Genomic DNA, 12344 nt, shown 5'->3' with positions numbered 1-12344 from the left:
ACGTTGAAACAGACCGTGTTTGTATTAAGCAGTATCTGTAAGTATCACTGTCAAGGAGGTAAATCTTGAGTTGGTGGTCTAGGTGAGGGCTGTGGGTAGAGTTAGTTCGGAGAGTGCTTACCTAGTATGCGCAAAGCCTCCGGGTTTTTCCCTAGTGTCACATAAACGGTAAGTGGTAGTGCCACACCTCTAATCCTAGCACTTAGGAGGTGGAGGCAGGAAGTTCTTTAACTCAGTGATGTCACAAGTTCAAGGTCAGCTTGGGAGACTTGAGAGAACTCTGTCTCAAAATAATTATTATGTAAATAAATACACAAGAGTTTTTCATTTTGTACAGCTGTTCCTTCATATCCTCAGGGGTCTGGCAACCAACCCCTGGGATAACAGAGCCTCAATGTGCAGTCTCTGGTATAAAATGGTCTAGTATTTGCATATAACCTAAGTACAACCTGCCATGTGTTTTAAATTACCTCTAGCATACTCGTACTGCCTCTTACAATGTAAGGCTGTGTAAGTAGCTATTGGACTGTATTGTTTCAGGATAATGACAAGAGAAGAAGGGTCTGTGTTCGGTGAAGATGGATTTCTTGCTTTGCTGTGTAGCCTAGGCTAGCCTCTAATTTGCAGTCCTTTATGTGCTGTCATGCCTGGCTCCAGATAGAAACTTTGTTCCTGGTATCCTCAGACTTAGGTTGTGGAACCTGTGGATAGACTGTACTTGCGTGTTTTACCTGTCATCACTTTCCGTTTAGTGATTTGAGGGCAGGTCTTCATTAAGCATGCATTGAAGTTTTGCCCTATGTAATATGTTCGGGTCCAGACGGGACTGTAGGAGCGGGTGTGTTGCTGGCTTGCTTTCCTGGGAATTGTCAGTGCTTATGGAGAGGAGTGTGGCGGGTCTCAGCTGACATTGCAGTTACTGTGCTGTTTGCTGCTGTTCTCCAGCTTAGAGGACCTCAGAGAGAGCAGGTAGTTAGTTCACAGTTCAAACCCAAGGCAGAAGGGCTCCGGAGCCAGGCCTGTTACTCAGCTCCTGCTTTTCTGCCTCGTGCTAACAGAATTAATCAGATCACAGCTTACAGACAGGAACTGATGTGTGCAGATACACTCTGAGCTAATTTGTACGTCGGGCAGCATTTGAATAGTTTCAGGTCGCCTTGCTGTGCTGTCTGATAGGGTTTAGGGATGAGACAAATAGGCTGGGTGGAACTTCACTGTTGGCAAGAGAGTTTAGGAATATGGAGTCAACGCTAAACTGGGACTAAAGCCATCCGGATTTTCCTCTCACCTGTTTCCCATTTATTAGTTAATGTTAACTGTTGTGCAGTGTTTGGGTTTGAGGGTTTATAGTACATCATGGTAGAGCCAGGCTTCCATCTGCTGTGCACCGGTAGGACCTGTGAGTGACAGCGCTTTCTGTGGAGGCTGCAGGGGATTGAACCTGGGGGAAGGAATGTCAGAATGCTGCCTGTTTGCTCTTATCTCCCCTTTCTTCCTGCCTGCCTGAAATTAAGGTCATTAATTTTTGAAAATGAAAGAAAAAAAGAAAAGAAAAACCAATGTGTGGGCTTGGGCTGAACTCCGGCCGTCAGGCTTTGCACGCACGTGCGTTTACCCTCTGTCCTGTTATGCCTTTCTGCTGCTGTGATGAAACACTGGCCAGAGCTAACGTGGGGAAGGAGAGGGTTTATCTTAGCTAGCATACAGGTTATAGCCTGACGTGGAGGGAAGCAGAGGCAGGAACCTGGAGGCAGGAAAGGACGTGCGCTCCTTACTGGCCTGCTCCCTGTGCTCTGCTCACTCTGCTCCTACAGCCCCAGCACCCCCTGTCCCGGGAGGCACTGCTGTCCCTGGGAGGCGCTGCTGTCCAGAGGCTGGGCCCTCCACGTGCATTAATAACTGGTCTACACGTTCTCCTGCAAGCTCTCTGATGGAGGCAGTTTTTGATTGTGTGTGATTGGCTCTTTCCAAAACCATATTTAACATTGAAGCATTTTTCAAAACTCAGAATCCTACCCTTTAATGTATTAACTGTATTATGTGAAAACTGAAGAGTAGGAAAATTAACTTTTTGGAGGGACTGGCTTGATTTTATTTTAAGATTTCTTTATCATTTTTTATTTGTGTGTACCTGAATGTACACATGCTACATCATGTGTGTGCATGTGCCCAAAGAGGCCAGAACGGGGGAGGAGAACCCAGGGAATAGAGTCACAGGGAACTGCTTGACATGCTGGGACCTGAACCTCACGTGGGAAATGAAGCTGGTCCTCTGGAAGAGATTTTAAATTCTAAGCCGTGTGTGCTTCCCGGAGGGTGCGCAGCCATGCTCCATGTCACCGTGTGAGGTGCATGTGTTGACATTTTGGCTATCTTCCTTGGAATGTGAATGCTCGTCGGGGAGGCTCTTTTGTGCCCTCTGCCCAGCTTCCGTGCCCTGCTCCTCCATGGTTGCGGCATTAGCACTTCCTGCCGGGGATTTGTCTCAGTACCAGCAGACACTTTAGAAATGGGTGTGCACTTTTTACTTAAGCCAGAGTCTTGGGAAGCAAAAGTAGTGCTTCTAAACAATACCATATGGGATGAGTCTTACCATATTGCTGTTCTGTTGGTCAGAGCTAGCCCACTTCTGCAGGGTAAGTCATTTCCATGTAAAGTTTTGCTTTGATGAGAGTCGGAATTGAGCACGTTTGTAGGATGTACGTGCATTTCAGACTGCTTAGGAGAATCAGGATGAAGCATTTTAATAAAATAAGGGACTTTTTGTGACTTTAGTAGTAGAATTAGTGTTTACTAGATAAGTTACATCGAATACTTTTTTCTCCAGAGAAAAGTGAAATAATAAAAGATTTTAAAACAAACAAACAAAAAATCAAAAAAACACAAGCAGTCTCTAAGATAAGAATCAATAAAAAAAATCCCTTGACAAGATAAGCAGAAATGGAACAGACCGGGATGGAAGTGCCCACCAGTGCGCCTGTCTCTTCCATTTGAGTCAGGATCGTGCTCTGTAGCCCGGGCTAGACCAATTCTGTGACCCAAGCTGCACTCATTCTGTGGCCCAGACTGGCCTTCACCCTAGAACCCTCCTGACTTACCTGCCTAAAGGGAAGATTGATTGATTGATTACACACCTATGCTACCAGACCCTACAAAGTGAATATTGATGAATGGATAGAAGAGGGTTTTTTTTAATTTTTATTTTAGTATTTTTAATGATTTTATTTTTAAGCAGAAGACTTTTAGATGATGGTGGTAGCAACTAAAAGTCCTTCAGTAAATAAAAATGTGATCTTTTAAAAATCGTTTTTTTTCAAAGCAAACATTTTCCTATTTAGAGACATACTTATTGCAAGATAGTCTAGTATCATGAAGTTATGACATATATAATACATATTACATATTTCCTACAATTCTTGTTGACAGAATTTGACATTTGTCAAATGTCCTGGTTGTTAGCACTTATTTTTTTATTACTAGTATTATTTATTTATTTATTTATTTATGGTGTTAGCATTTATTATTATTATTATTATTGTGGAGTTGGCATTTAGGATGTCTACTTCTTGGGGCAAGAAGCCTTTCAGATTCGCTATGATCTGTGGCTGTTCCTAATCTCTGCAGATGGAGACCTGGCCTAGGCCCCGCCCAGCCTGGCTCTTGGTTGGAAGACAAGAAACTTAAACCTACTTAGAGAAAAAGGCAATTCTGAAGATCTACCATCTTCTAATCCCTTCAAGTCCTATGTGAGGGCCAGCGAGGTGACTGGACCCTGTGCTGTGGAAGGAGAGAACCAACCCCTCCAGTTGTTCTCTGACCTCACACAAGTGCCACAGCTTGTACATGTGTGCACACATACACTCACACACGTGAATAAATGTAACTTTTACATTCTGCTTGTAAGTCCTCTTTTGTAGTTCTTACTACTCTTCTTGCATGCCTTTTTAATTGGTGGTAGCATTTAATGTTTGCCCTCACACCAGAAGATCTTTGAATGTTATCTTTATATCATCTTGATACTGTAACTTCCCATAGTGTTTTCATGATATTCAGACATACTGAAAAAAATAAATGGACATTATGTCTTAGAAAAACTGGGCTGTGTACATTTAGGTTTGTTGCTTGTTTTTCTTTTATCTATGCTTATATCTTTATAAGCAGCTGTGACTCAGTAATTGTTATTGGTCTGATGGTTTGATGACCATCCTTCCATATGTTACACTTTCAGTGACTGATATTTGGAGAAATACGAGATGGAAACAGGATGTCGGAAAGGGGAAGTTATAATATAGAGCATCCAGCAGATGGTCCTGGAGCTGTTACTATGTACAAGATAATAATCCTGTTCTGTGAGACAGGAAGCAAAAGTTTTGAGTCTTGGTGTTTCTGTACAGGACCATAGTTCAGAGTAAGGTGATGCTTTGAAAGGTACAGACCCAAAAGCAAACAACAGAAGGATTTTCCTGAGGTCAAGGGCAGCTTGTGAAAACCACTATCAGTAGAAAGAAAGAGTAAAAATGAGTACAACTTACATTTCTTCAAGAATTGGTTCTTACTGGGAAAACCAAGAATTTTAATTCTTGCTACTAGAACAGTTTTCTTTCAGTTTCTATCCCGTACATTGGTCTTGGATAAGCCATGTAATTATTGACCTTCAGACTTTTCAAAATCTGTAAAATGGACAGGACTAGCTATTCTGCAGACTCTTCTACTGGAAACTCTCCATCTCTCCTTATGCAGTCCTCAGACGGAGATGAAAGGAGTTGTGTCCAGCACTAGTGCCAGGCACAGGAGGGAGAAAGGTGCACAGGGAGGGAGGGAGGGGCCTTTGGTTGGAACTCAAGCTTTTCTCAGCTGTGTGTGTAGTCCAGGCTGTCCTAGAACTCAGGGCATCCTTTCTGTCTCAGCCTCAAGTGCCAGGAGTTACAAGCAGGTGCCACCACGCCGGGCTTCAGGTCTCTTTTAAGAGATTATATAATAGTATATTATAGTTTGCTATAATTTTAGTATAGAATAAGTATAGTATATAAGAGATGGTATACTCTTTTGGAACTAGCTAAATAAATTTGAACTGCTGACTTGCTAGTTTTTGTCAGCACGGTCTTTTTATGTATATAGTTCTAGCTTGTCAGCTGGGGTCCACCAATGCACACCCACCAGGTTCCATCTGCTCGTGATCCTCCTGCTTCAGACTGGTCTGGGATTATAAGGCTGGCTCGCCACAGCTGGCTGGGAGATTTTTAACCAAGCAGCTTAAATTGATTGGATCCTTGATTCCTTATTGTTCCCAGAGTTTCCGCTAAGATTTCATATATTACCAATTCCTAGTCAGGTGAACTTCTCAGTATTAAGCCTGTGTCTAACCCTATCCACTAGCCATTCATTCATTCATTCACTCATTCATTCACAGCCATAGATAGTTGTAAGCTATCACATGGATGCTGGGATTGAACCTGGGTCTTCTGGAAAACAGTCAGTGCCCTTACCCATTGGGCAATTGCTCACTTTTTTTTTTTTACCAGAGAGTTAAAGATTTATTTTTATATTTTTTAATTTATTAAGTTTAAATAAATTAATGCATGGATGCACTTGTGCAAGTGCCCGCGGAAGCCGTCGGCACTGGGTCCTCTGGAGCTGGAGTTGCAAGCATTCGTAAGCTGCCCACACAGGTGCCAGGAAGCAAACCTCTGTCCTCTGAAGAGCAGCAGGTGCTCTTAACCCCTGAGCCATCCTGCTAGCCCTCACCAGACTTTTTAAAAGTTAACTTCCTGTAGTCACAAAAGATGAAGTTAATTTGAAAATTCAGGTCAGTGTGAAGTGACCCCCAGGATAGCTATCTCACAGTCAGTTTCCTTGCAGCTTGCCAAGGGTCTGGCTTGGTGGGTCTGTAGTAGACCGGCCAGGGAATCTGTTCTTTTAATAGGCACATCAAGCAATTCTGACCCATACTGGGAAGAAGAACTAGTTATCTAAGTTGGGTGTGGCAGTGTGAGCTGTGTAGCCCCTAATACTTTGGAGGCTGAGGAAGGAGGATCGTGAGTCACCTCAAAACTAGAGTACTTGATGTGGCACCACACACAGAAAGTTCTAGCACTTCTGAGGCAGAAGCCACTGGCTCTCTGTGAGTTTGAACCCAGCGCGATTTACATAGTGAATTAGGTCAGACAGAGTTATACAACAAGCCTCAAAATTTCTAGAACACATTTCCTAAAGGACTAGATAATATAGTGGAGACTTCTCATGCCAAGACATAAAATGAAGAACATCACAGAAAGTATTCAGATTATAAGAGAGAATACAACTTCCTATAAACTTTCTTTAGCAATGCAATTCAAAATGTAATAAAATTATGTATGGCTTTTTGTAAGAGAGGTTTTACTGGTCAGAAGAATTGGGTATTTTGCCTATTCAGGTTCAATGCTTACTATTACCTTCAAACCAGTCATAAGTGTTCACCCATTAATGCTGGTATGTAATAGTATTTTACACATCTGGTCTTTAAAAGTGGCAGAATGTGTGAGGCCCTGGCATGAGTGAGGCCTTGGTCCATCGTCAGAGCGGAAAAGTGGATAGTCGCTGCCACGTGGGCATAGTGACTCGTCAGAAGAATTCTAGGTCCTTTCCCTGTGCTTCTTAGCATGCTAATCACTTCTCCTGGAAGGCTGGGGGAAGAACCTTTAATTTGTAGTTAAATGTGTTTCGGACATGAATGATGATGTCAGGAATTGTAGTTGGGAGTTTGGAACTGGATGTGCACCGAAAATTTGTGTGGATGGGTTTCACTTCCTTTTGATCACAGAAGAGTGTATAAAAACAGTTAGACGTTGCTAGAGATTCAGTCATAATGCCAGTTGTTGAGATGAGTTTTCCAGAGTATAAGTAAGCGTCTCCAAAAAAGGCTGTTTTGCCTTATAATTTTAGGTTGAACTTTTTCAAGAATAGAATCTACTCTTCCCAAAGCTAATTTCAAAACCCAGTGTCCAGTGGCAGTGGTTAAGGCTAGTTCTGGTGCAGAAGAACAAAGCCTAGTTCATCCCGGTGCTCAGAAAGTTTAGTAGGTGGTCATCACTCGAGCCATAGAACTTTGTTCTGGTCATGAGCTTGCCTATAACGGTTGAGCCATCTCTCCCGTCCAAGACGCTGGATTTGTAAGGCGCGTGTCAGAATACTTATTTTCATCCTCCCCGTCTACCTCTGTCATTTCTCTGTTGAGACTGGATCTCATCTTGTTCTTCTTGACCTCAGACTTGCTGTAAGTGAAGCCGAGGATGGGCTCAGATTCCCCGAGTCTCCTGCCTCTGTCCAGGTGCTGAGATTACAGGCGTGTGCCACTGCACTTTGCTGCTGGGCTCGGTCGGGCCCAGAGTTTCCTGCTTGCTGGGCAGACGCTTCCTTCAGCTGAGCTGCGTTTCCCAGATGAATAGTGACTCTCACTTCTGACAAGTTCCTGGTCATTGTGATGCTCAGTTCACAGGAGTAAATTCAAGTCCTTGTTAGCACTGGTCAGCTTGGTGTGTTGCCTGCCAAGTACCTGCTGGTGAGGAGCTGTGTGCACTTGCCCCTCCACTTCCTTCTCGCCCCATTCCACTTTCCTCTGTCGGAGTCCAGTGGCATCCGTGCTCAGTTAGAGATGTCTCCGTGTCTTTGAACAGATTCTCCCTGGGTAAACAGATGCGCATCCAGACTATGTGCGGGCTGGTTCTTCAGGTACTCCAGACTTGACCAACAGCTGACTGAGCACCATTGGTAGTAAGTTCAGCAAGAATGAGCAAAGTCCTAGAAATCACTGGTCTGTTTGTTATTGTTACTAGCTTTGTTTGGAAATAGGGTCCTGGTGTAGAGCCCTGGCTGGCCTGGGAATCAATATTTAGACCAGATTGGCCTCAAACTCGTAGATCTACCTGGTATTTGGGTTGTTCCTTCCGTCCTCGGCTCTGAGCATCTGCTCTCACTGAGAAGCTAACAGTCTGTCATCTCTGCAGACATGTTTGGCTACTGCAGGCAAACAGGACTTAACTCTCCAGCAGGAAACAGCACTCCTTGCTTGGATAGCAGTGAACTACAGGAAATTCTGGAAATAGGTAAAGATGGCTAGCCTACAAGTGCTGACCCCAGTGTTCATTGAGTTGGCTTACAGTATCATTACGCAGGAAACGTGATGCTTCCCCATGTAACTTAACAAGAACACCGATACTGGTATTTTGGTGCATATTAAAAGCATAGCATTCAAAGCCCTCTTTCCATTTTTTTTTTTAAAGATTTATTCATTATTATATGTAAGTACAGTGTAGCTGTCTTCAGACACCCCAGAAGAGGGCATCAGATCTCATTACAGATGGTTGTGAGCCACCATGTGGTCTCTGGGATTTGAACTCAGGACCTTCGGAAGAGCAGTCAGTGCTCTTAACCACGGAGCCATCTCTCCAGCCCTTTCCATTTCTTCTCATGATTATGAACCTCCCCTTGTGTGAGAGAGACAAAGGGCAGGGATAGACTGACAACACTGGTGCCCTGTGCAGTGCTGCAATGCTGTGAAAGTGTCCGTGGGCTCTGCCTCTACTGCTCCCTGTGATGCAGGGCGTGGACGCAGTCAGAGATGCCTGGCGGGTGAGTGAGTGTGGCTGCCTGCGCTCCAGTATAGTTTTATTTTTAGACCCTGAAATTTGATTTTATACCGTTTCACATGTTAAAAATACCCTTTTCATGTTTTCCCAATCACTTAGAAATGAGCCATGAAACAAGGAGCGGTCTGGGTTTGGCCTGTGGGGCGCTATCGTTTGCGGGTAGTGGACGTCTGATCTACATTCTAGATAAAGAAAAAGAATGCAGTACTTCTCTGTCAAGTCATTGACTCCTGTGGTTGAAGTTGTACAGATTCTTTTGGTATTATCCCAGTAAACGCCTTTTTAAATGCATTGCTACATATTGCCAAATTGCATTCTAGCGTAAGACGTATGTGTGTGTGCCTGTGTCATGTATGTGGCTGCTTCTACAAAGGCTGGAAGAGGGCATTGGACTCCCTGGAGCGGGAATTACAGGCGGTGGTGAACCCCCTACCTAACATGACTTCTGGGATCCAAACTTGGGTCCCCAGAAAGAGCAGCAACTAATTTTAACCACTGAACCCTGGCTAAGGCTTTAAAACCTCTACTTCTGAACCTGTCTACTAAGTAAAGTTGTCTTTTCCCAGTTGGCATAAAACTGCCACTATTTTTAGTATTTTTTTCTTCTAAAAAAATAAGTAGTTTATTCTTGTATATTCTTGGACTCTCCAACTAAAATTCAGTATTCTTCAGAAAACACCACACACCAAGTCTCGCCCTTTGCCTCTTTCAGGTGTGTCGAGAGTGCTTGGATGTAGCGTCTCTCATTTGGGCAGTAGGTGTCCGTGAACAGGCTCTGTCTGCTTTATAGAAATTACTTCCGAGCTTAAGTTTCCACTTTTAGATTCCTGGAACCAGTGTGTCTTTTCAAGCAAAGAAAATGTTTTAACAAATGATTCTTGGGAATGAGAGACAAGATAGCTATTTCCAGCTTAGGTACAAGTTGGTAAAACTAATATACAGTAAAGTTTGTAGCCTCCCAGGGTTTGAACGTTAGAAAGTAACTGAAGCCCACTGAAGCCCCTTGACTTTGCCAACAAGCAGGCTATGTGGGGCTAGGCCCAAGTCTGCAGGCCACAGTGCCATTGTCCTGGCCTGTCAGATGGAGCCTAAATGTCCAGAGAAAAGAATTAAAGGTGACAAAAAAAGCAAAAAAAAAAAAAAAAAAAAAAAAAACCCAACACCATGACATTTAATACTTAACCAGGAAATGGATTTTGATTTGAAATTTGATTTAAAATTCTTTGAGAAATAGTAGAGAATGGACTGGGAAAAGCTAACCCAGTTTCAAGTCTTCATGCTGTAGTATTTCTGTGTGTCCATGAAGTCCCAAATTGAATTTGCAGAGACTAAAGTGCATCCCTTGAATCATAAGACAACAGAAGCAAGCTTCAGATTAATAACATGGCCTGTGCCGAAAGGAAACTCCAACTTTAAGTCAGTGTCCCTTATACAGAAAGGGGTGGTTATTGAACCTCTGAACTCCTTTCCTTAGGTCACAGCTGGGGAAATTGGGAGACTTGACAGGATCACACAGGATCACTCCCTCAGGGTTAGAGGAAGCTCTCCTTCCTTCACATCGGCATTGGGAAGCCGAGGAGCACTGCTGAGCTCCTTAGGAGGACCGGGCTAGGCAGCCTTCTCAGCAGCTCCTCCCTCATTCTCACTGGGCCTTGGAGGGAGGGGCTGCGGGAGGGGCTGCCGGATGCCGACACCAGCTGACGGCATCAGCCGGACCAGCAGAAGTTGACTAGGCCCCCAGTGCAGAGCCACCGCCGTGTGTCCATGGCTAAGCTACAGATTAGACACAGTTTTGTTGTTTTTAAAATAATTTGAGATCATAAAAGGAGTATTTTCTGTGGTTTCTCTCTCCTCAATGAAATTTAAAAGCTGCTGATAACAATTTTTCTAGAACTTTAGAGGTGTTGATAGGACTATCTTGAATTCAAGGCCACCATAGGCTACACAGTAAGACCCGGTCAAAAAGGGGTGGGGGCAGCAGGCAAGGGGAGGGAATGAAGCCAGATTGCCCCCCCCCCCCAGGCCCAACACATTCTTTTTGATTGGAGACTTAATTTTAACCCAAATATGTTTGCCACAGACTAACACTGAATGCTCCTGCCCTAGTCCTGCCCTAGAGTAGATGTGGCTGAAAGGGGGGGCGGCGCCCGGGGTGGGGGGGCAGGACTGAAACGGAAGGGGGGCGGAGAAGGCGGGACTTGAAGTAGGAGAAGTTCATCCACACTTTTATGTGGAAAGGAATTTAAAATGTTCTAATTTCAGTCTTGCATACATAGAGTGCGGACTTGCTGTCTTGTCACAGTCCTGTCACTGAAGAGAGTCGTAGCAGTCGCGCATGCCCCTTTCTTCTCTGATCGATAAGACAGGATTCCACTGTGCACCCTGGCTGACTTGGGTTTCATTGCTTTGTTTTGTGTTACAGGCCTTTTTCTGTGGTGAAGACACCGCTTGGTCTTTGTGACATTTTTTAATTTCTAATAAATAAGACACAGACTAATTTGGACCCCCAGATTTCAGATGAATCCCTTTAGTTGTTCTGCTGAAACCCAGCCCTGAGAGACAAGCAGGGAGGTAGTAGAAGGTGTGAGGTGGGTTGTTTGTTTGTTTGTTTGTTTGTTTTTAAGATTTATTTTTGTTGGGGCTAGACAGATGTCTCCTGGCTTAAGAGCTCTTGCTGCTCTTGCAGAATACAGGTTCAGGTACCAGTTCTCATGTTATCTGTCTCCAGCACCTACATAATAGCTTGACAGCTGTAAGTAACTCCAGTTCCAGGGCTTCTGACACTCGTGGCTTCTGGGGTATTGCACACATGTGGTATGCTAACATACATGTAGGCAAACACTTGTACACATACAATTAAAATACAATAAAATAATCTTTAAGACTTGCTTTTGTTTGAGCTTGCAGGTATGAGCATACAAGTAAGTGCAGGTGGCCGCAGAGGCTACCAGAGGGTATCCGACCCCCTGGACCGGAGCCAGTGGGTGTGGCTGCTGACTGCTGGGTGGGAACTGGGAACCAGGCGAGTCCCCTGGAAGACTAGCGTGCACTCTGAGCCATTTAAAGTGTTTATAGTTCCAAAAGAAGACACAAGACAGGAATTTTTTCTCCTTCTGCCCCTGCTCTCTGATTCCTCTGGGTCTCACTGGATAGCCCAGGCTTGCGTGGAATTCACCTCATACAGTAGGCTAGCCCCAAACTCATGGCTGTCCCCCAGCCTGAGCCTCTCCAGTGCTAGGGTTCTAGGCATTAGCTCCCAAGCATAGCTCTCTCATTTTCAGAAAGCAGATAATCCAGTGCTTCGGAGTTACCTTTGCCCATATTTTAAGGAGTTAATTTAATATACAGTTGAGCCAATGGTGTCACAGATCTTTGAATCATGTGCTATAGAATCAGGGTCCTTAATGACAGCAAGACAAGGCCAAGCACATACAGACAGCGGCCATCGTTTCTGTGCATGAAAACATGGGGATGAGCGAGCCACATAGGAGAAGCAGCTAAAGACCCCGAGGCACACTTGGGCCGGGCTTTGCTGCCGTGTGAGTATTGTTCCACAGCTGCCAAAGTTAAAGATGCCTTGAAGCTCAGCGTTGTAGGCTTTGCCTTTATAATCTACTACTTCAGTTTAGCATTTAATAGCACAAGTATTTCATATGTGACTCATATCAGATGATTATGTTTGATAATTTAAGGTATTTTCTGTGTATGTGTACCCAGATT

The 12344-nt window shown here is 44.1% G+C and overlaps 1 protein-coding gene across 3 annotated transcripts in view; it reads left to right on the top strand.

The window, feature by feature from the left end:
* Gna13 (G protein subunit alpha 13) overlaps positions 1 to 12344 on the top strand; it is a 38096-nt gene that overhangs the window by 13834 nt on the left and 11918 nt on the right. The window contains exon 3 of one of the 3 annotated variants that reach the window (XM_052194457.1): positions 3625 to 4046. The exons of the other annotated variants lie outside the window; for them this stretch is intronic. Coding sequence (XP_052050417.1) covers positions 3625 to 3684 — 60 coding nt within the window. The 3' untranslated portion in view covers positions 3685 to 4046. Of the gene's footprint in view, positions 1 to 3624; positions 4047 to 12344 lie in introns of those variants that run through there. 3 annotated transcript variants of the gene reach the window in all.

This window comes from Apodemus sylvaticus, chromosome 10 (genome assembly GCF_947179515.1).
Source record: "Apodemus sylvaticus chromosome 10, mApoSyl1.1, whole genome shotgun sequence".
NCBI lineage: Eukaryota > Metazoa > Chordata > Mammalia > Rodentia > Muridae > Apodemus > Apodemus sylvaticus.
Note: the sequence above shows the minus strand (reverse complement) of the source record. Positions and strands in the feature narration are given on the sequence as shown.